We start from the raw sequence: 27950 nt of genomic DNA on the forward strand, positions 1-27950 counted from the left end.
CACATATAAGTGAGACATACAATATTTCTTTGCATGTCTGGCTTATTTCTCTTAGCATTGTGTTCTCTGGGTTCATCCATGTTGTCACAAATGGCAAGATGTCCGTTTTTATGGCTGAATGATATTCCAATGTGTATATATTTCCCGTTTTCTTTAGCCATCCGTCAGTGGACATTTATGTTGCTCCCATATCTTGGCTATTGTGAATAATGCTGCAATGAACATGACAGAGCAGATTTCTCTTTAAGATAGTGACTTTATTTTATCTGGATATACATCCAGAAGTGGGATTCTTGGATGAAATGGTAGCACTGTTTTTAATTGTTTGAGGAACCTTCATACTGTTTCCTATAATGGCTGTACCAATTTATATTCCCACCAACAGTGTCCAGGGTTCCCTTGTCTTCCTCCATATCTTAGCCAACACTTACTATCTCTGTCTTTTTCAAAAGAACCATTCTAACAGATGTTAGTTGCTAGCTCACGTGGTGTTGATTTGCATTTGCCTGATGATTAGTGATGCTGAGCACATTTTCACATACTTGCTGTGCTCTTTGGAAAAAATGTCTATTATTATTTCTTTGATCATTTTAAAATCAGGTTATTTATTTTTTGGCTATTGGCTTGTATGAGTTCCTTATATATTTTGGATGTTAGCCCTTTATCAGATATATGATTTGCAAATATTTTCTCCTATTTCATAAGTTATCTTTTCATTTTATTGATTGTTTGCTGTGCAGAAGCTTTTTAGGTTGATGTAATCCTACTTGTTTATTTTATTTTTGTTGCCTATGCTTTTGGTGTCATACATGAAAAATCATTGCCAACACCAATGTCAAGGAGCCTTTTCCCTTTGTTTTCTTCTAAGAGTTTTACAGTTTCAGTTCTTACATTTAAGTCTTTTATTGATTTTGAGTTAATATTTGTGTGTGTGGTGTATGATTATGGGTCCAATTTCACTGTTTTCCATGTGGATATCCAGTTTTCCCAACACATTTATTGAACAGACTACTCTTCCCCCATTGTGTATTCTTGGCATCTTTGTAGAAGATTAGTTGACAGTATAAGCATGGGTTGCTACTTTCAGGACTCTACTATTCCATTGTCATATAGTTTGAATGCTGTCTTTTTATACCAGTACCAGCTTTGTTATTCTTTCTCAAGATTGCTTGGGTATTCAAGGCCTTTTGTGATTCCATACAAATGTTAGGATTTTTCTTTTCTATTTCTGTGAAGAATTCCATTGGATTTTTTTTCCTTTATTTATTTATTTATTTATTTATTTATTTATTTATTTATGCCAGAGGCCTCCACTTAAAGAGGAGCAATTGAAATTTTGATAGAGATTGCATTGAATCTATAGATTGCCTTGGGTAGTATGGACATTTTAACAATATTAATTCAGGTCAGGCATGGTAGCTCACGCCTGTAATCCCAGCACTTTGGGAGGCCGAGGCTGGCAGATCACCTGAGGTCAGGAGTTCGAGACCAGCCTGGCCAACATGGTGAAACCCCATCCCTACTAAAAATACAAAAATTAGCCAGGCATGGTGGCGGGTACTTGTAATCCCAGCTACTTAGGAGGCTGAGGCAGGAGAGTCACTTGAACCTGGGAGGCAGAGGTTGCAGCAAGCTGAGATTGGCATGGGCAACAGAGCAAGACTCCATCAAAAAAAAAATTGCTGAATAATGAACCAAAATGGCATCACCAGAATGTATTGCTCTCCTGTCCCTTGAATACTCCCCACCACCCTCATTCTCAGTCTTCTAATAGTTGGTTATCTTAAGTGCTTACCTTTTATGGCCATTGAATTGTCAACAAATAGCTGCCAACCTCAGGCCTTTCTGGCCTAAATCTCAGGCCTAAAATCCAGCATCATCTGTAACATAGATTTGCTGAAAGAGGAACAGTGTTCACAAACTTCTAGGTGAATATAATCGTGCCACTGCACTCCAGCCTGGCGATAGAGTGAGACTCCATCTCGAAAAAAAAAAAAAAGGATTGAGCAAATTAACAAATGAAGAACACAGAGAATGATACCCAGTACATAATAGGCCTTCCATACGCATCAGCTGTTAATACTGTGACGTTCCAGGGCCTTTAGACATTTTTATATCTTATGAGGCAAAGAAACAAAAAACCCAATAGTTCTGTAGAAATTACCTCGTTGACGTAGTTACCAGATTTCCATGAACAGAGGGAAGAATTCCGTAGTGATATGACTCAAACCCAACGTTGTTGACAAAGGCAGTCCCAAGGGTTCTGAGATGACCCACACAGAAGGTCTTGAGATAAGCATCTATAAATAGACCTCGGAATGGCCCATCAGGGTCACAGGCAAGAATCCTGAATCATTATGCAGCATCGAACGGCTGAGTAGAGACCCTCAAAAGTGGTTTGAAATGACTGAATTATTCCCTTAGTGAGTAAGTAGTTTTTACCCCCAGGAAGACTTGAATTATGTACAGAAATGTAAAAAGAACAAAATCTTAATCATTTATTTATTTATTTATTCGAGACGGAGTCTCGCTCTGTCGCGGAGTCTGGAGTGCAGTGACTCGATCTTGGCTCACTGCAACCTCTGCCTCCCAGGATCAAGTGATTCTCCTGCCTCAGCCTCCCGAGTAGCTGGGATTACAGGTGCCTGCCACCACGCCCAGCTAATTTTTGTATTTTCAGTAGAGATGGCGTTTCACCATATTGGCTAGGCTGGTCTTGAACTCCTGACCTCAGGTGATCCGCCCACCTCGGCCTCCCAAAGTGCTGGGATTACAGGCATGAGCCACGGCGCCCGGCCATCTTTTATATTAAGGTGATTTTTCTATTTTATATTCTTATAATATTTAAGGGAACTCAGTCTATTAAAATAATAGATTACAATTTTAAATGTGTAACTGAGTAAATGAGTACAATTTTAAATGTGTAACTGAGTAAATGATTACAATTTTAAATGTGTAACTGAGTAAATGATCTGGACTTGGGATTTGCTCTTTTACACATAGTACTGGAACAGCCAGTCAGACTTCAAGTTCATATTTATATGCTAAATGTATTCAATTTATAAGAATTGCTTCAGCGCTTAAGAAGGTTTGTCAACCAATTATACTTAGGAAGTTAAGCAAATATATTATATGTGATGAATAATGCAATATGAAAAGTTTAAAGGAGTTTAATTTCATAAATGATACTAAAATTAATTGGAGCCTTCTTAGAAGTGATTGCTAAATTTGCTAGATCTATAATTAAAATAATAAGTTATTTCAGCTGAAATTAAAAGTGTAAGGACAAACTAGGTTTTTCCTTTTATTTATAACTTTAATAAAATTAAATATTAATTTTTTAAACTTAAGAAAACCCCTGGATAATTGTTTCTGCACACAAAATCTACCTTTCAGGGCATCCAAAAAATTCACATTAATGTGTATATGAGGTTGAGACAGTCCTGTTACCTCTTATTTCTGTTCATGTGGGGTCAAGAATAGGACAAGTTCGGGCCGGGTGTGGTGGCTCACGCCTGTAATCCCAGCACTTTGTGAGGTCCAGGTGGGTGGATCACGAGGTTAGGAGATTGAGACCATCCTGGCTAACACAGTGAAACGTCGTCTCTACTAAAATACAAAAAATTAGCTGGGCATGGTGGTGCGCGCCTGTAGTCCCAGTTACTCAGGAGGTTGAAGCAGGGGATTCTCTTGAAACCAGGAGGCAGAGATTGCGGTGAGCCAAGATCGCTCCACTGCAATCCAGCCTGGCAACAGAGCGAGACTCCATCAAAAAAAAAAAAAAAAAAAGAATAGGACAAGTTCTCAGTAGGCCCGTGGTCTAACCACCCAGTACCCTTAAATTCACACAGGAACTGGCCTTTGGTCATAACTCTTCCAATTCTACACACCATTCAGTAGCTGCAGGTCACACAGGACCCGAGGGACAGAGAATCCCCAGCCCAAATGGGTTGAGGTTGTGGCGCACAGTGTCCCCCAGAGGGATATCTTATCTCCATGTGAGAGTCACTGGGGCTCCAACCTGTCCCAGAGGCTGAGGCTGGAGTGTAGCAGGGTTCCCCCATGGCTCAGAACATGAATATCAGGATGCGGTTCCCTTAGGCGGCGTCCTTACTGGCACCCCCGACAGGTGACGCCCACCCTGGACAGCCGGACTTCCCAGGTGCATGACAGCCGTCCTTGCCTCTCCAGGTGGTGGGGGATACATCACAAATTGGAGTCATACACACGACACTAGAGAGACGGAAGAAAGATGATGCATTTTGGTGGTGACGAAGGTGGGGGCAGTCTCCCAGAGCCGGGGACTCCCAAAATTGGGTTTGGTTCTAAACTAACTACATAATCACACTGATGCATTCTTCTGTTGGCTGACTCTGCCTCACCAAGAACTCCACACCCCTGGAAAATCCCTCCCGGGATTGTCTGGGAGGCCCAGGTGTGTCCCTGGGCACATGATCTCGGGTGCTTAGCTGGGCCCAGCACTTTCTCGGGGCTTCTCTGCTGGGTGTGTGCTTTGGAAGCAGAGCTCAATGAACCCACTAGAAGGCTCCTTTCTCATTTAACCTCTTGAAGTTTCTCTCCTAAAACAATTCCAGAACTGCTGTGTCACAACAGGAACAGGAACCACATAGGCCATCTCCTATCAGCAAGCTTTTGATATTGTCACTCCCCCTCAGAGGCCCCCTCAAGACCCCAGGGAAGGGGATGAGGAGGAAAAGGCAAAGGTGAGGGGATGCATAGTGAGGGGCCCTCCTCCTCCCGCCAGGGCGGCGGGCTCCAGGTGACACCGGTTCCCGCTATGAGCAGGGATAGGCACCGCACCGGGGCCAGAATGCTGGGGAGGGCAGGCGGTCAGCAGCGCACGGGTCAGTGGCCAGCCTTCTTCGGCCATATGCCAGCCCTCTGCTCCAGGGCAAGAGTCCACACAGTTCAGCAGAACTGGCAGAATGGGGCTGGGCGCGGTGGTTCACGCCTGTAATCCCAGCACTTTGGGAGGCCAAGGCGGGCGGATCACTTGAGGTCAGGAGTTCCAGACCAGTCTGGCCAACATGGCGAAACCCTGTCTCTACTAAAAATACAAAAATTAGCCAGGCATGGTGGCAGTCACTTGTAATCCCAGCTACTCAGGAGGCTGAAGCAGGAGAAGTGCTTCAATCCAGGAGGCGGAGTTGCAGTGAGCGCCACTGTACTCCAGCCAGGGCGACAAGAGCAAAACGCCATTTAAAAAAAAAAAAAGACAGAAAGAAAAAAAAGAACTGGCAGAATGGAACCCAAGCGAGCACCAGCCTCCCAGCACCCCCCTGTCAGGGTGCCCTAACCTTTCCTTAAAGCAAAAAAGAATCTGGAGAAACTAGCATTCCCCCTAAACCACTGAAATGTAGTTGGAAGAAAAAAAAAAAAAAAACCTGCTTCCCAGCAAAACAGGAAGAGCAGGAAGAGAACAAGTTGGCACAGAGCTGAGAGATGAAAGACATCACACCAGAGCTTTGCATCTCTTCTCATCTGCTTTGCATTCCCTGGAAAGAGGTGTCCAGGCAAGGGGCCCGCGGGAGCCAGAAGCGCCCCTGGATTTTATCTGCAATTGCTCAGGTGTCAGTTTTCCCCCCGTGGCCTTGGCCACCCCTCGTCAGTCCCGCAGACCTTGCTGGGGGCCCCTGGCCTGACAAGCCAGACTGCTGTGGAAGAAACAAACACTCTTCTTTAAATCATTGTATGTCCAAGTGTCTTTGTAGAGAAGCCCTAAGTAACTAGCAGACTAGAGGGCAATGGCTCCCTCTGTCTTGTGCACCCGTCTGTGAGACGGTATCCAGGCATGGAGTTTCCAGCTCTTTCCGTTTTAATGTACAGCCTGTTGCCTCTCTGAATATACATCGAGAAGGCTGCATTGCAGCAGATTGGAGATGCATCTGCCTCTTGGCCCTCGGAACCTCACCCAGGGCTCAGCCTCTGCATCCAGCTTGCTGTGCCAGGCCCCTTTGCCTCTGCAGTGAGTTGTCACCGGGGGCCTCCTCCCTGTACTTGGATCAAGGCCCAGGCTCTCCTCCATGGCCTGCAGGGCCCTGCCTCCCTCGCTGACCTCACTCTCTGTGTCCACTCGGCTCCAGCCCCACTGGCTTCCTTCTGTCCCTCAGACATGCCAGGTGTGTCCCTGCCTCAGGGCCTTTTGCTAGGAAAGCTCCTCTCCCAGATCTATGCAGCCGGCTCCTTTTCCTGGTGTGGGTCTCATCTCAGATGTGGCTGCTCTACAGGCCGGCCCTAGCCACCCTGCTGAGCACCGCACCCATTCCTCTCCTGTTCCTCTCCACCGTGCAACCCTATTCAGCCTCTTCACAACACGTATCTGACTTGAAATCATCTTGTCTTGTGTGTTTTTGTCTGTCTGCTGCCCCCATAAGAATCCAAGACTCTTGAGGGCAGGGACTCTGTCCGTCTTGTTCTCTGCCATGTCCCCAGCTCCTACAATAGTACAAGCATATGATTGAAGCCCAGTAAATATTACTTGACTGGCTACCTAGTGTCAGGCCCTGTCCAGTGAACCGGAGGCACAGGGGGCCCTGCGTTCAGGGAGCTCATGCTTTGCAGGGAGGTGGCAAGTCACCAGGAAGAACTCTCCTGTGTTCTTGACACTCTATACACACCCAAATGGGGCAAAGGAAGGCCGTTCTCCCAGTTCTACCTGAGAGGGCCAGATATGGCTTCATACAGGAGACCCCAGAACTGAGTTTTGAAAGATGTATAGGTGCATCCCTGGTGAAGGTACAAATGTGTGGAAAAGCGGGGACCACCCTGGAACAGCAGGTGGTTCAAAGACACCCAAGGCAGAAGGTGTGCAGGTTGAGGGTACAGGGCGTAGGGACATGGGGAAGAGCCGCTCTGCCACGAGAAAGAGAGCTCAGGCTTCCTCTAGAGACAGCAAGAGCCACTGAGAGGTTTTGGCTCCTTCAATGTTGAAACATCTTAAACAGAGGAATGACTTGGTCAGAACTGCACTTCCAAATAATCCCTTTGCCAAAATTGGCGTTTCCCGTGTCCCTTGCCCAATCATGACCGTATTCGGGCATATTTCCAACAACTCTGCTGCCCTCTTTCTAAAAATAGCGAGCCTGTCTTCAGAGGCACAGAATTTCACAGCGCAGCGTTTCAGAAGGAACTCTACATGTTTCTATTCTTTGGAGCTCACACTGTCCCCTGAACTCTCGTCTCTTGTTCTTTGTCCACAGCTTCCTAGGTCAAATAGCATCACGTGGCTGGTCTCGTTGGGCAGCAGGAAGAGATAAGGGAAGGGCGTTAAATGGAAGAATGAAAGTTTCATTCATCTCTGAGTCTTCCACATTTGGTAGAAAGTCAGTATCCTCAATAGTAAAATGGAATAATAACAGCATCCACCTCGTAGGATCCTTCTGAGATCAAATTATTAATACCTTTTCTCTGATCAGGTAGAGATAGAAAAGAAGAAAAAATAAATAAAATAAATTATTAATACTGAATGTAAAGCTCTCAGAAGAGTCCTTGAAACATAATGAGCTCTTTTTTTTTTCTTTCTTTTTGAGACAGAGTTTCACTCTTGCTGCCCAGGCTAGAGTGCAGTGGTGCGGTCTTGGCTCACTGCAACCTCCACCTCCCAGGTTCGAGACAGTCTCCTGCCTCAGCCTCCCGAATAGCTGGGACTACAGGTGCCCACCACCATACCAAGCTAATTTTTGTATTTTTTTGGTAGAGACGGGGTTTTACCACGTTGGCCAGGCCGGTCTCAAACTCCTGACCTCAAATGATCCTCCTGCCTCAGCCTCCCAAAGTGGTGGGATTACAAGAATGAGCCCGATAAGGAGTTCTATACAAAGTGTTAGCTGTTGTTATTTTTGGCCAATATAGCTTCAATTTCTAGAATTGGTCCAATATACTTTCAGTGAAAGAAAAATATGTAAGTGTGTACGTTGTGTGTGTGTGTGTCGTGGGGATAGGGGTGTGATGTTCATCTCTCTTGAGGTATAACCTGGCTCAGGGCATAGATAAACATACACTTCCACCATTGCAGACTTGCTGTGTGCCCAACACAGTTGCGGATGCTGATATATATCATATGTTGTCATCCTTATGATAATCCTACAAGATAGGAATGATTATCTCCATTTTACAGATGAAGAACACTGAGGCTCAGAGAGGTGGATGATGAAAAGTTGCACCGCTGAAATTCATCCGTGTGCACATCCATCTGTCCGTGCATCTCAGTTCCCCCAGGGCAGGAATCCCATCTTTTCTACTTTGCATTCCCAGAGCCCATTGCAGGGAGGGGGAGAGAGACGCAGTGAGCAGTTGCTGGGCCTGAATCCCTATACATGTTATATGGTCAAAATTACTCTTAACAGGCCCTTCAATGGCACATCCAACAAATATTAATTGAATATATATATATGTATATATATATATATAGGATACACACTGTGTGCAGGGCCCTGTGCTAGCACTGGAGAGAAAGTGGGAACCAGATGGGCAAAGTCCCTGCCACTGTGGATCCTGGCGTCTAGTGAGGGAGTCAGGCATTAAATAAATGGTTCACATTAAACAAACCATTCCTACAATGCCAGATAGTGTTAAGGACCAGGGGAAAAAAAATAGACATTGTAAACCAAAAAGTGTCTGAGACAGGCCTCGAGCAATCGAGAAGCTTATTTTGCCAAGGTCAGGGACATATCTGGAAGATAGTGTATTTGGGTCCTGAGTTTGCATTTTCCTTTCCCATCTACGGGAAGAGAGGGTGGTGGGTAGGAGTTGCGGCTCCTTTACATAAGGTCATCAGAGGAAACCTTTCTGAAGAGGTGATGTCTGAGCAGAGATTGAAAGAACTGAAGAAGCCACCGTGCCAGCCCTGGGAGAAGATGGGACTGTTCTAGGCAGAGGGAACAGCAAGGACCAAGGGCCTGGGGTGGGAGCAGCTTGGAGTTTACAGAGCCTATAAAGTACCATACTCAGCTGCTGTGCCTCAACCCTCCAAAGTAACATCTGTTCCCTGCTCGGATCCCCAGGGGTCCCTGTTCTATGTACACCCAAGCCCACCCATGTGCCTTTCCTCCAGCAGCCAGCATCTATAGCTCTCCTTCCAAAGGCCATCCTCAGGGTACTGAAGCCACTTTGCACACAGAGGCAGAAAGCAGCATGTGTCTGGGGGATCAACATTCCCCCCACCCTTGCCCTGCAGCCTGTAACCAGGGTCTGGTGGGTGGGGGCAAATATTGAGGAATAACTTACTTTCCGGATCCCCTGAGGGGTGAGGCTGGGGCCACCCACTGCAGGACTTTAGCTCGACGCCTTGCTCTCTGCTTGCTTCCCTGCCTTTCCTATCTTGCTTCACTCATTCCCTTAGCAATCTCCCCTGGGAACAGTTCCTTAATAAGTCACTTACATGTGACTAAGACAATCACATAATGGGTTGAGTTGCAGCAATGTACAGTATATAGTGATAAGGACATCTGCAGAATATCATTTTACATTTTCTAAATGATGCAGACAAGTGCAGAGTTGACTCTCTGTTGAGTTAAACGTCCAGATGATGCTACACCCTCCACATTCTAACCCACACCCCAGCACTCCAGGATCTCAAATCAGGGACAGAATGAAGGCCTGTGGCCTGTGGTTCCAAGCTCAAGGCACTGACTCCTGGCATCAGGGAGAGGACAGTCCATTCTGGAAAGTGGACTTGGATAGATCTTCAATAAGACGGGAGCTGAAGCACTCTTTCCCAATTCTGACACTGTCCACAGCCTTAAGAGACTCTGTGCCTCAACCATGCCAGGCTGACAGTCGAAGCCTGGGACAAAGCTACCTCCTCCCATCCCTGAGACCCTCCTTGCCCCAGGTGCAGACAAACCCTGTTTGGCAAAGGCCTCACTCTCCATCCCTGGAAAGCCCAGTTCAGCACCTTCATTCCTTGATTTGTCCCACAGACATTTATGAGGCACTCACATGTGTCTGATGCTAGGGACATGGAGGCATAGCCCATGAGTCCCAACCACACCCAACTGGCAGAAGTCACATAAGGTAAGATGCTCAGAATTCTGCAGGTGCCTTTGTGAAAGGAGTGTCTGCCCCAGGGATCCCATCAGCTTTAAGCATGAGCTGTGTCCCAACTAGGGACCCTTGAGGTCAGTTATTACAATAATAGCTGTGCGTCCCCTTTTCAGTGTGACCTTGCCACTCCTCCCATCCAGGCATGGAGTCTCTTTCCCTGTTCCTGAATCTGGGCTGGCCTGATATATTAGTTAGCTATGCTCTACCACTAATTGCTTAAAGCAATACCCCTTTATCGTTTCAGTTTCTGTGGGTCAGAAGTCCAGGTACAGCTTCACTGGAGTCTCTCCTCAGGGTCTCACAAGCTGAAATCCAGGTGTCAGCTGGTGCCACATCCTCATCTGAAAACTCAGGGTTCTCCTCCAAGCTCAGTGGCTAGTCACAGAATTCAGATCCCTGTGATTGTAGGACTGCGGTCCCCAGCTCCTGGAAACCACCCACCACCATTCCTGCCGCATGGCCCCCTCCACAACATGGCAGCTCTTGCCTCTTCAAAGTCAACAGGAGAGTGATTCTGCTGCTTCCAACCTTTCCCCTTGGGAGAGGCCTGGACTGTCTTTCAAAGAGCTCACCTGATTAGGTTAGACCAAGATAAACTCCCTTTTGAATAAGTAAAAGTCAACTGAAAGGACCTTAATGATGTCTACAAAGCCCTGTTTGTTTGTTTTTGTTTTTGAGACAGAGTCAGGCTAGAGTGCAGTGGCACAATCTTGGCTTACTGCAACCTCCGTCTCCCAGGTTCGAGTGATTCTCCTGCCTCAGCTTCCCGAGTAGCTGGGATTACAGGTGTCCACCACCACGCCCAGCTAATTTTTGTATTTTTAGTAGAGATGGGGTTTCACCATATCGGCCAGGCTGGTCTCAAACTCCCGACCTCAGGTGATCCACCCACCTTGGCCTACCAAAGTGCTGGGATTACAGGCAGGAGCCACCACGCCCAGCCTGTTTAATCAATATAACCTAATCATGGGAGCAAAATCCCAACACATTCCTTAAGTCCCTCTCATGCTCAAAGGGAGGGGATTATATAGGGCATGTACACGGGGTTGGGGGAGGCAGGAACCTTGGTGGCCTTGAAATCTGCTCACCATACCTTGTGACTTGCTTTGACCAATAGAATGCAGTGGGAGCAACGTTGTGTAACTTCCAAGGCAAGACCTTAAGAGGCTTTGTGTGTCTCTCACCTTCTGTGACTCCTGGAACCACGTAAGGAAGCTTAAACTAGACTATGAATGATGAGAGACCAGGAGGAGAGAGAAGCCCAGCCAGCATCCAGTACTATCACTCCAGACGTATGCGTGAAGCCTTGGCCTTGTCTGTGACTGTGGCCACACCAGTTACCCTACACAAGAGCAGGAAAGAGGACCATCCAAGGTGCCCGTCAAACACAGAATCATGAGAGATAATAGATTATTGCGTTTTAAGCCACTAAATTTTTGTTTGTTGTACTACAGACTTTTTTTGATGAAAGGAAGGTAAGTCTCAGGACCCCCAAATCACGAAGCCGAAAAGGAAGTTGTTGGCTGGGCGCAGTGGCTCACGCCTGTAATCCCAGCACTTTGCGAGGCCGAGGCGGGTGGATCACAAGGTCAGGAGATTGAGACCATCCTGGCTAACACGGTGAAACCCCGTTTCTACTAAAAATACAAAAAATTAGCCGGGCGTGGCAGTGGGTACCTGTAGTCCCAGCTACTCGAGAGGCTGAGGCAGGAGAATGGCGTGAACCCGAGAGGCAGAGCTTGCAATGAGCTGAGATCGCGCCACTGCACTCCAGCCTGGGCGACAGAGTGAGACTCCGTCTCAAAAAAAGAAAGAAAGAAAGTTGTTGCCTTTCTTGGGGTTGAAAATTGAACCCCAAAAATCACTAAGTCAAGCTGGGGACTGCATCAGGTAAACTTGGCTCCCATTTTTTCCCTAAATAAGATAGCTACAAAGATTAAAAAACTACATATCTCCTTCACAGTTTGCCCCCAAGGAATTTCCATGTGGGCCTCAAGATCTTCACCCTGAAACCGTTGCGTTGAATTTCGCCTTGGCAATGTAAATTGATAGTTTATCTTCACAGATGGTGGGACAAGGACAGAACTCAAAGCCACCCCTCTTCTCACCTGAGACGAATGCATATTTGATTGCTTCCTCTGGCCTGTCACTTATGTAAAAACGCAGATTCAGTGAGACAGGCTGAGGCATAAGTGACTCTTCCTCTACCCCTCCTCACATGTAAATTGTGTATTCAGTGAAAGGCTGATCAGACTCAAAATAATACAACCTTTTGTCTCTTATCTACCTATGACCTGGAAACCCTCACTTCAAGTTGTCCCGTCTTTCCAGACTGAACCCCACGTACATCTTAAATGTGCTGATTGGGCCGGGCACAGTGGTTCACGCCTGTAATCCCAGCACTTTGGGAGGCCGAGGCAGGCGGATCACGAGGTCAGGAGATCGAGACCATCCTGGCTAACACGGTGAAACCCCGTCTCTACTAAAAATACAAAAAATTAGCCGGGCGTGGTGGCAGACACCTGTAGTCCCAGCTACTTGGGAGGCTGAGGCAGGAGAATGGCATGAACCCGGGAAGCGGAGCTTGCAGTGAGCGGAGATCGCGCCACTGCACTCCAGCCTAGGCGACAGAGCGAGACTCCGTCTCAAAAAAAAAAAGTGCTGATTGATGTCTTATATCTCCCTAAAATGTATAAAACCAAGCTACACCCCTATCACCTTGGGTACATGTCATCAGGACCTCCTGAGGCTGTGTCCCAGGCACGTCCTTAACCTTGGCAAAATAAACTTTCTAAATTGATTGACATTTGTCTCATATAGTTTTGGTTCACAATTTCATAGGAAACTGATTTGCCGTCTGTCTGGGCAACAAGTCCCACAGGCTAAGAGATCAATTTTTTTCCTTCATGATGTTCTATCAAACCTCAGAACTACAGACTGTCAGAGGTAGAGGGGATTTTTTTTCTCATAGCATAGAGACTATCTTCTCCAGGGGCTCATAAACAAGGGAAGGGCATGTGAGAGGTCCATAAATCTCTCCGAAATTTTGGAATGACTTGAAAAGAACAGATTTTCAAAACAGTCACCTGCAGCTGGTCGCAGTGGCTCACGCCTGTAATCCCAGCACTGTGAGAGGCCAAGGCGGGCAGATCACGAGGTCAGGAGTTTGAGACCAGTCTGGCCAACGTAGTGAAACCCTGTCTCTACTAAAAATACAAAAATTAGCCTGGCATGGTGGCATGTGCCTATAGTCCCAGCTACTCAGGAGGCCAAGGCAGGACAAATCACTTGCACCTGGGAGGCGGAGGTTGTAGTGAGCCAAGATACACCACTGCACTCCAGCCTGGGCAACAAAGCAAGACTCCATCTCCAAAAAAAAAAAAAAACAAAGTCATCTGCCAAAAAATGTCATAGAGCACTAAAAAGGGCCAGTTCCTCCCCCATTTTTGAAGTTGAAAAACTAAGATCCAGAGAGGAGAAAAGGACTTGGACAACATCATACGCTTACCAAAAGAAAAGGGACCCAAGCCTGGCTGCCCGCATTCCCACTTCATCTGATCATGTCCCTCCTCTACTCAAAACTCCCTCACACTTCCCACTGCCCGAGGCAAAGTCCAAACCTATCCAGCATTCAAGGCGCTTCCCAAGTTAGGCCCAACCCATCTTTCCACCGCCATCCTCTGCCATACTGCACCAACCCAGGCCATAGCAGACTTCTTTCCCATCCCCAAAACACACTCTCAGGCTCTGATGTGTTCTGTTGTTCAAGCTGACACATCCACCCAGGACACCCTTCCCATTCTTCACTCATAGGCCAATTCCCATTTGTCTTTCCAGCCCCAAAACAGAGGTCTCCACCTCTGAGAAGGCCTCCCAGTCTCACCTCCAGGCAGTAGGTTGCTCCCCCATGTCCACCCCCAAGACATCCTGTTCAGACTCTTATGGTAAGCTTACAATGCCTCCCCCAAAGATGTCCATGCCCTAGCCCCCAGAACCTGTGGATAGGATACCTTACTTACCATCCACGTTACCCTATGGTAAGAGGGTCTTTGCAGATCTGATTAAGTTAAGGAGGTTGAGATGGAAAGATCATTCTCAATTATTTGGGCAGACCCAATGTAATCACAAGCGTCCTTATAAGAAAGAGGCAGAAGCCAGACGCGGTAGCTCACGCCTGTAATCCCAGTACTTTGGGAGGCTGAGGCGGGCGGATTACTTGAGGTCAGGAGTTCGAGACCAGCCTGGCTAACATGGTGAAATCCCCATCTCTATTAAATACAAAAATTAGCCGGGTGTGGTGGCGTATGCCTGTAATCCCAGCTGCTCGGGAGGCTGAGACAGGGAGAATTGTTTGAACCCGGGAGGCAGAGGTTGCAGTGAGCCGAGATTGTGCCACTGCACTCCCGCCTGGGTGACAGAGCAAGACTCCATATCAAAAACAAAACGAAACAAAAAACAAAAAGAAAAAGAAAAGAAAAAGAAAGAAAGAGGCAGGAAGTGAGCAAAGGGATCGTAGAAACAGAGCTTTGAGTGATGAAGTCATGAGCCAAGAAATGCCAGCAACATTTAGAAGCTGGATGAGGCATGGAACAGACACTCTCCTCCAGCCTCCGAAAAGGGGCCAGCCCTAAGGATACCTTCACTTGGGCCCAGTAACACTGATTTGGGACTTCCCACCGCCAGAGTCATTAGATAACAAATTTGAGTCATTTTAAGCCACTGAGCTTGTGTTAATTTGTGACAGCAGCAACACGAAACTCCTACACTTTTATTCTAGCATTAGTCACACTGTGCCTTTCTCACTCCACTGAGAACTCCTCAGCCTGGGGCGCTTTTGTTTCCTGATGGTTTAACACAAAGCCTGGTGCTTCACAAGGGCTCACAAACACTGCTGAATGAATCAACAAGTGGACTCACCTGCTTCATCGCCCGCATGTCTCCCTCAGCCCAAACACACACACTCTCATACCCACTCCACTCGCCTGCCCATCCACCACCACCCACATCTCCCAGGAGGACATTCCTATTTTTACCACAGCAGCTCACCTTGGGCTGGCCAGCAAATAGGTGTTTCCCTAGAACATACTTATTTTAAGTGAGGAGAGGGATTTCTTTCAAGGTAGTAGTTGGACAAATCTGCCAGGAGGAAAAGACTAACATTTTGATATGGTGGATTTGAAACCCAAGAATTGGCATCGTAGCACAGAAGTGTAAAAATCTTTCCTAATGAGCCATTGATGTTCACAAGATACAACCCTGACTCTTCACAATCCCCATTCCTCCCAACCCCATCTCAACCCCAAGGTGGTCACTGGAAGGATGGGGAAATCTGTATTTAATGACACTGAAAGATGTCCACTTTATAGCATTAAGGGAGAACAGCAGATTCCAGAACAGTGTGAATAGCGTGATCCCATTTTGTTAAAAAATCAAATCTACAGACAATGTGTATGTATATACATATACATACACAGACGTACACAGGTGTATGTAAGTTCATGTAGGCATAAAGCAGAGGCTGGAAGATTGGTGAAGATGTTAACAATGGTTTTATGGGAGTTATGGACAGTTGCTTTTTTATCTGTATTTTTAAAAATTGTTTTACAAAGAACAAGACTACTAACATAATGGGAAATACAGTTCAAGTAATTTCAACATTTAAAAAGTGGAGCGTTTTGCGCGGCAGGGCTATTTTTCGTGTCCATTCCCGGACAGCCCCAGCTCGATTCCTCGCCCCTCCCCAAGTAGGAAGCTGGGGTCTGGGCTCCCCAGAGCAATGGCGGAAGCTTCGCGCAGCTGCGGGCGGGGAGAGGGACGCGGCCGGGTCGGGGGGCCGGGAGGGGTGCTGGGAATCGGAAAACACAGATATGACCGCGAAGGCGGCTTCTACCGAATAACCAGATGATGACCCGCTGTGGGCCCAAGGTGGGGTGCAGGGAGACCCGTTCCTGCCCGCGGTCCCTCTCCCTCCCTCACTGCCACACCGGACCCGCCGAGTCCTCCCCGGTCTCCCGGGCGAGGGCAGGTGTCGCCCGAGACCCCGGCCGCAGTCAGATGCCCACGGTCACCCAGGCCTTCCTCGGCCCCATTCGCTGCACACCCCTTTCCTGCGGTGGCGTTTTTGTTTTAACTCTTCTGAACTGGTTACAAAACCACACTCCCACGAATACATAAATAATGGATGGGGGGCGATGTTTTAAAGAAATTCCCGCAAGGCCTGGCAAGGCAACAGCAACTGCATTTCTGCTGCATCATTTTTAACTGTTTGCAGGCTACTGCGGGAGACGCGCGTTGGCGGAGAGACTCCGGCTCCACAGCCCTTCTCCGCCCGGGGCCTGGCGAGACTCGCGTGGGGATTAAGAGGCGAGGAGAGGGTGTCAGCGATCGGGCGCCAGCAAGATGGGGGAGGGGGTTATAAGCGTAAGGCCGCAGCGTCCCCACAAGCCGGGTACCCATCGGGTCCGCCGGCAGCTGCTCCCTCCGCCGGCGCGGCTCCTTTAAGAGCCAGCGCGCGCCCCCGCCCCGCTAGCGCCGACTTTCCCTAGCAACCGCCCCGGGAGAGGGGGAGGTCCTGGCAACCGCGCGCCGGCCGCGAGGATCACGTGACGGCCCGCAGCTGGAACGCGAGCGCGCGCCCCGCCGCGCTCCCGCCCGCCGGGGCCTGGGCGCTGCGGCGCGTGCGCGAGCGGTGCCGCACCGGCCGCGGGCGCAGGGAGTATTATGGGCTGTGGGTGCCGCTGAGCAAGATGGAGCTGTCTGCAGTGGGCGAGCGGGTCTTCGCGGCCGAATCCATCATCAAACGGCGGATCCGAAAGGTGAGCCGCCGCCCGGGGCGGGCCGCCGCTGTCCGCAGCCGGAGCCGGGGCCGGGAGCCCTCGGGGCGAAGCGGTCCCGCTAGCCTGGCTCCCTCGCCCAGCCCCGCGCCGCCGCCTCCTCGCGTCCCCGCATCCTCCCCACCCCCACCCCCGTTTTTCTCCCCTCTATTTTTCAGGGACGCATCGAATACCTGGTGAAATGGAAGGGGTGGGCGATCAAGTGAGTGTCGCGGGGTCCGGGGGCGTCGCGGGAGGAGAGGCAGCGGGCACCGGGGCCTGGGGTGGGGGTGCGCGCGCTTGCTCTCGCCGCGTGCCTGTCCCTCTCTGGTCTTCATCCTGATTTTGAGCGTTTGTGACTCGGCAGGTACAGCACTTGGGAGCCCGAGGAGAACATCCTGGACTCGCGGCTCATTGCAGCCTTCGAGCAAAAGTGAGTTGTTGGGGAAGCTGGCAGGGGCGGCGAGGCCGAGGCTCGGCTGGGGCGCCGCGCGGGGAAGCGGGAGAGCCGGGGAGGGCATCGCGGAGTGGGGCCCGGGAAGGGGCTCTTTTTAACCTCTGGTGTTTTTCGGCCGCAGGGAGAGGGAGCGTGAGCTGTATGGGCCCAAGAAGAGAGGACCCAAACCCAAAACTTTCCTTCTGAAGGTAACCTGGCCCAGCCCCAGCAGCATCCCCTTCTCGGGCCCCCAGCCCCGGCACAGCACGGGGCCTGGAAGGGAGGGACAGATACGCGGCTGCCCAAGCGGGCGGGCCTTTCCAGAGGGGCCCCAGCTGGGCAGGGGGTGGTTGTGAGCCCCCCCAGAAGCCCCTGATGGCAAGCCTCAGCCAGCTTCACCTTCAACAAGAGGGTCCTGGGACTGGGGATAATCTTCCCTGTTGAAACCAGGGTCTGGGGGTGCCTTTAGGGCTCCAGGAAAGGGGGTGGCTGAGGAAGGTGGGGGATGCCCATGGGAAGGGGGCATTTGTTTGAGCTGTTATGACTGTGCTGGGAGTTGGAACCCAGGGGGAGAGTGAGTGGGGTCCCACCTCCTGTCAGGGAACAAGGAGAGGATTGGGGGACCACCTGCCTCCCTTTCCCCAGCTTCCCCCGTTCCCTGTCTTTCAGGATTTGTTCTTCATGGCTCCCCTCCTTTCTTGGGGATCCAACTTGAATTTGACCTCAAAATCACTTCCCTTTGAATTTATCACCCAGGCTGGGCCACTAACTTTAGGGCTCTGAGCCTCAGTTTCCCCCCACTCCCGGCCATTTCTGGAAGATGAGGATGTGGGAGTAAGAGCATAGCATATTAGCCTCTGCTAGGGAGGGAAGAACTTCCAGAGGAAGCCATCTTGGAGGATTTGAGTTTTTATTTTATTTTGACAAGAAAAAACAGAGTCTGGGAAAGGAAGGGCAAGATGGCCCTAGGTGGCAGGCAAGGCTGCAGGTGGAACTCACTGGGCCACCTGTCTCGCTGTAGTGCTACACATGCCTCAGGGCCCCCTCCCACCCGACAGCTGGTGACTTTGTGGGAGGACTCTTTTTTGGAGAAGAGAAGCAGAAGTGAAAGAAATGTGGGTTTCCAGAATTTCATATTTTTATAAACCCCACCCTCAAGCGACGCACATCCTAGGGGATTCAGGGAGTAACCTTAACCCTGATGCTTCTCCTGGGGAGGGATGGGCGGAGCAGCTGGAAGGCTGATGGGCTGTGTGACAGTCTCTCAGTGCAGCTGGGGCACCCTCTAGCGGTGAAGCGAGTATGACCATGAACATTGATACACAAAACGCCTTTTTTCTTGATAGTTCTTTTGGTTCCTGAGCTGGCTGTGGGCCTAATACAGGGCTGAGCCCTCAACAGTCCAAGAAGTGGGGAGTATTATCCCCATTTCACAGATAAAAAATCAAGGCCCAGGAAGGGAAAGTGACTTACCCGAGGTCCAGCATCCTGGCTTCATCCTGTCTCCTTTTCTTCATCTTGTGCCTTGAGGAGTCCATGTCAGGTTAAGGGGGAACGGCAGATACACACAGGAAACTATGGAGGCTGTAGAGTTGGCGTGGCAGGGGATAGAGATGCAGATAGGAGAACTTTTTTATCTGGACCCTAAGAAACAGGTAGCCTGAGAGAGATGTGGATATTTGTGAGGGGCTATGGAGATTAGCTTGGGCCGAATACATTGCTCTGGGACTCCGTGGGAGGTAGTATGGCAGTCAGCAAATTACACTCCGCGCTTTCTGCCAGGAACTACTGTGGGGCAAACAGGAGCCCACGAGATAGCTTCCATCCCCCATTTTACGCATGGGGAAACGGGGTCAGAGGTGTCCAGTAACTTGCCCACAGACATGGGGAGAGGCCAAGGTACAGTTCATGCCATCTACACCATCTACAGTGCATGCCAAGCCCACAGAGCTATGCCTGTCACCTGGTCAGGGTGCAATAACCATGTTGGCTACAGTTATTTTTAATTTACCAGGCAGACCCAAGTCCCCGATTTCAAGGAGTTCTCCATGTGGGGAGGAAGAGGAGGGATGAACCCTTTAAAAAATAATAATATATAGAAAGTATAAAGTAAGAAATAACAATGTATGCCAAGCATACATTGGAACAAGATCACTGCTTATAAGTCCACCACCCATAGGTAGGTCTGTTCAGTTATTTGCTGCATGCCAGGCAGTGTGCTGAGCAGGTGCCATGTACTCTCTGATCATCACAGGAGCGCCTGAAGTAGGCCCTGTGATGGTCGAGCAGATAAGGAAAGGAGACTCACTGAGCCAGGGTTTCTTTCCGGGCCTGCTGTTTGCCCACACTCTTTGCCCCTCCCCCAGGGACAGTCCATCACCACTGGACTCTTGGAAGCATAATTGCAGAAGTCAGGAAGCTCAGGCAGCTTGCAGAAGGAGTAAACACTTAACTTTCTGCGAGTCAGAAAGTGTGGGGATGCACCTGCAGAATGTCTGCCTACCATGCCGAAAAAGTCGGGGCTTTTCCCTGCCTTTGTGTGGGAAGGGGTGTGAGGGGCCGGATCCCTGGGAGCTGGGCTGGCAGCATTGGCATGGGCAGGCCCGACTTCATGTGCTGCCACCTAGTGGCGGAAGGGACTGTTAACCAAGCAGCCCCAGGAGGCCCCAGCCTGGGCTGGGAGGACCACGTGGAGTCACAGTCCCTTCTCCCATGGGGTTGAAGGCCACGTTCTAAATGAAGACATCTTGCTTAGCCAACAAATAAGCCAGCGAACACCTCTCCTGGGAGTTGTGGTCCAGTGTAATCTAGTCTTGTCTGAGGGGCATATGGGCTACCTGCAGGTGCTAGTTAAGCATCCAGTGTTGTGGGGAGTGGGAGGTAGAGAGACCTCACAACAGATCCCACCTTCAAGGACCTCACAGACCAACCATGGGGACATGGCCTTCCTCTCGGTCCCAACCATCTCCCACCTAGATTGAGGGCAGCCGTCACCTAACAAGCCTCCCTTCCCCAGTAGGAGCCAGAGAATCTGTAAAACCCACGCCCCTTGTGGCACCCCCCACACACCCCAGCCTCTGTCCCCAGCCCTTGCTTTCAGTCCTGTGACTCCTTGCCATCTTCTCACACCACTGAGACCTTGCCCACAGGACTCTCTGCCTCTACCATCTGTCTGTCTGAGCAGGGCACCAGGGCCTCTGGAACTGTCTGGGGTGCAGTCAGGTCTCAGTAAGGACCAGGATTTTCTCCTACTTAGGTGTCAGGACCAGGCTTTGATGTTTCATTCTTCAAGCCTGGGGTCTGTACTTCTCTGGGCTCTGTGGTTCTTTTGCTGCACCAAATCACTTCCTGTTCCTGCTGCCCACCATCCTCCCTGTGATAGAGCAGCTCTCCAGGAGAGTCTGTGTGTGCAGCTGTAACCCCAAGCAGCTGGTGCCTGATGTGTCAGTTCCTTCCTTAGTAAAGAAAGGACTGGCCATGCAGACAGCTTACATCACCTTACGAGTCCCTTAGCCTTTCTCCATTTAGTGGCATCTGACAACGGGTGGGTTGGACTGGAACCTGGGGTCTCTTGAGAGCCCTGCGGCTTTAGAGAGATTTCATGCCTGGAAGGACAGCTGGAAGGACAGGCCTAGGAGCTTGGGGCAGTATTCCTGGCTGCCCACGACCTCTGCACCACCATCCTGCCCCAGACCATCTTGGCACAGAGAATAGGGAGTGGTCAGGCCCACCTCTAGGCCTGTCCCCCCCAAACTCACGTCTGACCAGGTTGGGTTCCAGCCCAGGCTTTGGGGTGCAGGCTTGGATTGCATTGGCACCAGTTCACTCTGAGCCAGGCACTGGGCAGACAAGTAAATGAGACCCATCCAGGGAAGTGTGGCTGAGGTGCTGCCAGCTAAGGAGGCAGGCTGGAGCCGGAGGTCAGCCTGCTCACAGGTGAGAGAGTACGGGGCACCGGGGACATGGTGGCTCAGCAGGACTGGGTGCGGCGGAGCAGGGAGGACCCACCTCCTCCTTTTGGTCACCAGGAATGAGTCCGTGGAGGAGTCCCCGCTTGGGCTGGATCTGGCACAGAGCAGGGGTTTGGCAGGGGCTTCTGAGCAAAGGGCTGCCCTCCCAACACTGTGTCCCAGTTGTCCATACTCCCCTGTGTCAGCAAGGGCAGCCATGGAGTGGCCCAGGGCCCTCTGTGGAGCTTGCAGTGGTGGTGGGTTGTAGAAAAAAACACAGTTTTGGAATTGGGCCTGGACAAGGGTGTCCTGACTCAGACCTTGGAGTCGGAGGCAAATTGATTCATCTCTGAACCTCTGTTTCCTTTTCTAAGTCGAGGTCATGAAGACCAGTGATTCTCTTGCGTGGTCTTGAGATCATTGGCTGAGAGGCTCTACTTAGGGCTGGCTGGCGCAGGGACATCCAGGGGAGGTCAGCGGGCAGCTCTGAGGTCCCACCCACCCCTCCCTCTGCCCGCAGGCGCGGGCCCAGGCCGAGGCCCTCCGCATCAGTGATGTGCATTTCTCTGTCAAGCCGACTGCCAGTGCTTCCTCGCCCAAGCTGCACTCCAGCGCAGCAGTGCACCGGCTCAAGAAGGACATCCGCCGCTGCCACCGCATGTCCCGCCGTCCCCTGCCCCGCCCGGACCCGCAGGGGGGCAGCCCCGGCCTGCGCCCGCCCATCTCGCCCTTCTCGGAGACGGTGCGCATCATCAACCGTAAGGTGAAGCCGCGGGAGCCCAAGCGGAACCGCATCATCCTGAACCTGAAGGTGATCGACAAGGGCGCTGGCGGCGGGGGCACCGGGCAGGGGGCTGGGGCGCTGGCCCGCCCCAAAGTCCCCTCGCGGAACCGCGTTATCGGCAAGAGCAAGAAGTTCAGTGAGAGCGTCCTGCGCACCCAGATCCGCCACATGAAGTTCGGCGCCTTTGCGCTGTACAAGCCCCCGTCCGCCCCCCTGGCTGCCCCGCCCGCTCCCCTGGCTGCCCCGCCCGCCGGCAAGGCTGATGCCTCAGCCCCGGGCCCTGGGCTGCTCCTGGCCGCTCCCGCCACCCCCTACGACGCCCGCAGTTCCGGCTCCTCCGGCTGCCCCTCACCTGCACCACAGTCCTCTGACCCCGACGACACGCCCCCTAAGCTCCTCCCCGAGACCGTGAGCCCGTCCGCCCCCAGCTGGCGCGAGCCGGAGGTGCTCGACCTGTCCCTCCCTCCCGAGTCGGCAGCCACCAGCAAGCGGGCACCGCCCGAGGTCACAGCTGCTGCCGGCCCGGCGCCTCCCACGGCCCCTGAGCCCGCCGGTGCCTCCTCCGAGCCCGAGGCTGGGGACTGGCGCCCCGAGATGTCACCCTGCTCCAATGTGGTCGTCACCGATGTCACCAGCAACCTCCTGACGGTCACAATCAAGGAATTCTGCAACCCTGAGGATTTCGAGAAGGTGGCTGCTGGGGTAGCAGGCGCCGCTGGGGGTGGTGGCAGCAGTGGGGCGAGCAAGTGAGGGGGTTCCACCAAGGAGGGGGGCTTGGGGGGGCCCTCCTGCCCGAAGTCATACTCTTGCTCTCACCCCGCCCTTGCCCCCAGCCCTCTCTCCCTGTGCTTTGCTTGTTTCAAATGGCTCGGTGTTGACCCAGGGATGGGGCTGGGTAATTGGGGTCCCAGAAAACTAGGGGGTAAGGGCCACCCTGGAATGGGGCAGGGGAAGGGCACACCCCCTGCCCATGCATGGTAGGGCCCACTGGGTGGTTTCTGGAAAGCCCCAGAACCTACGGTTCCTCTGCCCCTTCCACATCCCACCCGTCTCTCTAGCTTGCTTCCTGCTCTCCTGTGCAGTGTCTGATTTCTCGGTGCTAACCTGGCAGCTGTGGGGCCCTTAGGAGACCCCCACTGAGGGTGGGCACAGTCCCTTTCCTTCCTGCAGATGCCTAGGCAGGAGGAGGGCTTCCTGCCTGTTTGGCAAAGCCCCAGGCAGAGGCCGAGGATGAGGCCAGACTCGGCTCCTCCCTCCACATCAGCCAGGGCATCAGAAGTTGGGCTAGGGCGGGGTCTTCCCTGCTCGATTTTGGATGAGGCCTAAGTAGACCCCCTATGCCCTGCCTCAGCCCTGTCTTTTTCCTAACCCCCTCAACGGTGGGAGGAACTGGCAGAGGGTGCGCCTGGCCGCAGCCTCCCAGCATCTAAAGGCCTCTTCAGTTCTTGACCAAAGGTGCTACGAGAACCTGCCGTGGAAACTTCAGTTGTGCGTCCGCCCTACTTGCCATGTTTGTCCGTGGGTTCATACGTGCATTGGGTGCTAGGCCCCAGGCTGCCAGGTGGCATCCTTTACAGTTCCTTTGAACAGGGGCATTGAAGGCCTGGACCGCTCCTCGCCTCAGTAGGGCTGGGGACCAGGCTTGGGTCTGGAGGTTTGCTGTGGAAGTCACCAGGCCTCTCCTCCTGGCCCAGGTGTGCTGGGGGCACCATGCCCCCTACCCCTCTGCCCTCCTCGGGGTGGTCAGCCCAACCTGTCGGACCTTCACATCATGGTGGGGACCGAGATAGAGAGGGAGACCCCCTTCCAAGCTCCCCCTTCCTCCCGGTGTTTGGGGAGGACCCCGAAGAATCCATTCCCGAGGGCCTCCCGGCTTCTCCCCGCCCCTCTTTTGCTTCTGACCACGGAGGGTTTCTCATAGCCCAGCCTGCCTGAAGCAAGGAGCCTCCAGTGTCCTGGGCAGCTTCTGTTTCCCTCTGCTGCCAGGGAGCTGAGGCACCCGTGCCAGTGGCAGAGGGCACAGCCCCAGCCTTAGGCCAGGACCTGGGAGGGCAGGCAGGCAAAGGCGAGACCAGAGGGGCTGTGTTCTCCAGAAGAATGAGGGTGTTGGTCCCAGGATTGGGACCAGGTGCCCCACTGGCCAGCCCTGGGCCACTTTCCGGGTCTCCGTTGTGCATGGGTGGCATGTTCCAGGCGTGACTGGAGCTGGCTTCCTGGCTGTGCTGCCTTGGGCCCCTCCCTCAGAAGCACGTTGGCAGGAGGCCAATCAGAACCCGAGCGCCTTTGGTCCTAAGAATGGGAGGTCGCCTTCCTTCCCAATCTCCCTGCCAGGGCCCACAGTGTGGCCCTAGCCCTCCCCTCCCCGGGATACAGAACGGGGACCCTCGCAGGGTCGGGGCGGAGGCTGATCCTCCTCAGCCCTCCCTGCCCTGCCCTGTGTGTTGGCTTTGTGGCCGTCCAAGTGCCAATTGGCTTTTCCCCCAAATAAGGGCTGGTATTTCTCCTCTGTCCTTGGAGGTGATTTCCCCCTGGCCCCCTCCCCTAGGTGAATGATCACCTGGGTGCCAGTTACAGGTGTTTCCAGAGACCATAGAAATGTGTTTTCCTGAGAGTTCGTGTCATTCGTGACTTTTTTGTAAAGAAGTTGTGTTTTCAGAGGTGATTTTATGACAGGAAAGTGAAAGAATTAGTTTTGCAAAAAAACAAAAACAAAAAAAGAGGAAAAAAAAGAAATAGAAAAAAATATTATGGGATTCCTATGGGGGGGTGGGGGGAGAAAGAGATATTTAAGAAAAAATAGTAACGCAGTGATTGCACAGGTGAGGTGGCAATGTCAGGATGGGGCAGAGGCCTGGACCCAGCTGGCAGGTTCCCTGGCATTGCAGGCACTGTGGAGAGGGCCTGGACCCAGATCTCCACACCCATGCTTGTTCAAAGGGAAGGACAACAGCGGGTCCCTGGGGAGCTAACCCAAGCTGCAGGCCCCGGCAAGGTGAGGTTTGGGAGGGTAGGGTTGTCACTGGTGATTTTCTCCAGGGGGCTGGTGAGTGGGCGGTTTGGTTTCTTGCTCCCTTCTGTTGCTTTGCCAGTCGTTGGGCCATCTGGTCCCTACCACCGCCACCGTGTGGGGGAGACTTCCCTCCCCACAGGTTACTCTAAAGCCCACGACCTCTCTGAGCCTCCCTAGCCTGAAAGGGGATGCAGGCTTCAGGAGGCAAGAAGCTGGGCTCTGGGGGTGGCTGGGGAGAGGGAATGCATTTCCCTTGCCACAGGTAGTCTGCTTCTGCTGGCCTGAGCTCCAAGCAGAGCAGCCCAGGCCAGCCTTGGTGCATGAAGAGGCACCAGGCATACCACCTTGAGGTGGGCAGTGCCCCTGGGGACCCAAGTGGTTGGAACCGAGGGTGAGCGGAGGCCTCCGTCCTGCCCTTTCTAGTAACCCCGCCCCCCACACACTTGCTCCAATCGGCCTCCCTTGGGAGATCGGCCTCGATGGGCCCCTCCTCCACCCTTGCTGCTTTCCATTTGCCTAATTACCAAGCAGAAGTTGCAATCTGGTTTGCTTTATTTTTGTATGTGAAATAACCCCCAAAGCCCAATCTCCCATGTTCAATATTGGTTGGGGCATCCGCCATCTCCCCTTAAGTGCACCCCCTCCCCACCCAAGTATCATAGGAAACAGGTGAGGTCTGGTGTCTCTGGTTTGAGACGGTAAGTTGGGACCCATCCCTGTCTCAGTCCCCACTCTGACCTTTAGTTTGCCCTTCTGCAAAATGGGTATATTGGGCAGCAAGGCCTCTTCAGAAAGCGCTGCTGGTGTCAGAGCAGCTGCCCAGTACCAGGTGGGGGTCAAGGTTGCTGGTACTGGGGCCCCCAGCTGCCTACAACCCTTCTTTGTTCTCACCCTGCAAAGGGGTCAAGGTCAAAATGAGCCTCATCCTTCCTGTAATCTGGGAAGAGGTGATGATCAAGTCCCCAACTTCAGTGTGAGGGACAGAGTTGGGGGGATGGCCCCTTTTCAAAGAAGTGGAAATAGTTTTGGAGAAGTGCAGCTGCTTCACTGGGGGAATGCGGCAGGGACTAGGGCCCAGGATGCCTTGGCCTGTGGGGAAAGCCCTTTAAAAGGCAGGGCCCAGGCCCTGGAGCCAGCACAAGACTGGCAGCGAGCCCCTGAGCCAGGAGGTCCTGGAGGAGAGCCAGGCCGGTGGGCCTGCCCGAGGCTGGAGGGTCAGCCCCAATGGGGAGCTGGGTTGGCCAGGGAGCAGGGCTGCTACCAGCCTCTCTGGCCTCTGGGGACCCAAGAGGACACATCCTCACTTTGCCCACTTTTCTGTGTCATTTTGTTGTTTTGGTTTGTGGTGGTTTTTCTTTTTTCTTTTTTTTTTTTTTTTGCACTTCGCCCACACGGGACAGTGGAGCCCTACCTGGTCAGTTCCACTTATGGGCTCCCATGCACTTGTCCAAGGCGGCCTCTTTGGGGCAGGGATGGTTTGAGGAATCACTTTTAAAGAAAGAAGGAAGACATTGAAAGGTTTTAGTTTCTTCCCTATCTGCATGTCCTGTCATATAGAAAGCCCAGAATTAGGGGCTAGAACTCCAGGAGAGGGTCTCCCCGACTCATCTCTTGCTGACAGTCACCAGGATGCAGAAATAGGGAGACAGTTAGTGGGGGCCAAAGATGCCCCCTCCCAGGCCTTCGTGGTTCCCTCCTCCGCCCCCTGCAGTCTTAGGAGGAGTCAGTGCCTCACTCCAGCAGTGAGTGTCTACTGTATGCAGGTCGTCAGCCAGGCAAAGGGGGACTGACGGTCTCACGGGGGAACCCTCTTGCAGGAGGCCAGGTAGCGGGAGCGAAGCGTTCCGGCCGCCCTTGCTGCTGGGGGGAGTGGAGAGGGAGACTTCTTTTTGTTGGTTTTAATTTAAAAACACAAAGGCCTAAAGAAATACGTATCTTATAATTTTTTTAATTTTTGAGAAGTTCATTTAATGAATTGTGCACGAATGAATTCTATATATATAAAATATACATATATAGCTCTATATTTGGGGAGGGGCACTGTTTCTTTTTTCTCTCTCATTTTTAAAATGAAGTGTTGTTGCCTTTGTATGTGGTTCAACCATCCAGCTCTCAGCTGGCTAAACTTTGCCTCCAGTGGTCAAAGATGGAAAAATAGTGGGGTTGGCAGGAGATGGGAAACGGAGGTGCCGCCTCGGCATGGGGGGCAGGTCCCCCAGTCCACCCTGCCCCTCCCCCGGTGGGGAAGACGCCTAGTTGGGGGTGTGGCTTTGGGCTCCATTCTGGATTCGGCGGTGCCGGGGGAGGGGTGGGTCTGTGCCGATTACTCTGTCTTGTACGTTTGTTCTGCTGCTCTTCAATATTGTATCAACGCCAGGAAAGGGGGGTGAAAAGCCTCTTTGACCCCCCAATAAATTGTCACATTCCGAAGCTGAGGCCTAGCCCCTAGGTTGGGGTGTGTCTGTGTCTTCTTCCAGCTGTGACTGGCTTTTCACAAGCAGCAGGCCCATGCCCCTCCAGTGACAGGTGAAGGGGGGAAGCCCTGCCCCACCGCTGGCACTCACTTGCTTCCTGGTTCCTATCTCCCACACTCCCCCAGCTCGCATGTGCCTCAGTGGGAGAAGCAGGTGCCTGCTGCTTCTTGGACCCTTGAGAATAACTGGTAGGTGAGAGTGGGAGGGTGGAGGTCTCACCACTGCCTGTCCCTCAGTGGGAATCACAGCACCCGCAGAGAGGAAGGGGCCTGTGGGGTTGTGGTCCCCGAGCCCAGGAGAGAGCAGGCCAGAATGGGGCACCAGCCGCTCCTGCCATCGGGTCCCACAGTTTGGCACCACATGTTCCAATCATGAGAATGGTGGTCTTGGCATGTTTTCCGGGCACCATGTGCCTTCTC

The 27950-nt window shown here is 51.9% G+C and overlaps 2 protein-coding genes across 3 annotated transcripts in view; both read left to right on the forward strand.

Annotated features, from left to right (window-relative positions):
* Nucleotides 1–16672: 16672 nt before the first annotated feature.
* CBX6 (chromobox 6) lies at nt 16673–27492 on the forward strand. Of its 2 annotated transcripts, none has more exons than XM_003905552.5 (5): nt 16673–16880; nt 17057–17100; nt 17245–17310; nt 17456–17522; nt 21784–27492. In XM_003905552.5, the coding sequence occupies exons 1-5, from the start codon at nt 16812–16814 to the stop codon at nt 22795–22797; spliced, it is 1260 nt and encodes a 419-aa protein (XP_003905601.2). In that variant the 5' UTR covers nt 16673–16811; the 3' UTR covers nt 22798–27492. The 2 variants fall into 2 exon arrangements, with proteins under 2 accessions (XP_003905601.2, XP_017800813.2); XM_017945324.3 differs by having other exon boundaries at nt 16700–16880; nt 21838–27492.
* NPTXR (neuronal pentraxin receptor) overlaps nt 24878–27950 on the forward strand; it is a 46715-nt gene continuing 43642 nt past the window's right edge. Inside the window, exon 1 of the mRNA XM_009217305.4 lies at nt 24878–25039. Coding sequence (XP_009215569.2) covers nt 24878–25039 — 162 coding nt within the window. The remainder of the gene's footprint in view (nt 25040–27950) is intronic.

This window comes from Papio anubis, chromosome 16, assembly GCF_008728515.1.
Source record: "Papio anubis isolate 15944 chromosome 16, Panubis1.0, whole genome shotgun sequence".
Lineage (NCBI taxonomy): Eukaryota > Metazoa > Chordata > Mammalia > Primates > Cercopithecidae > Papio > Papio anubis.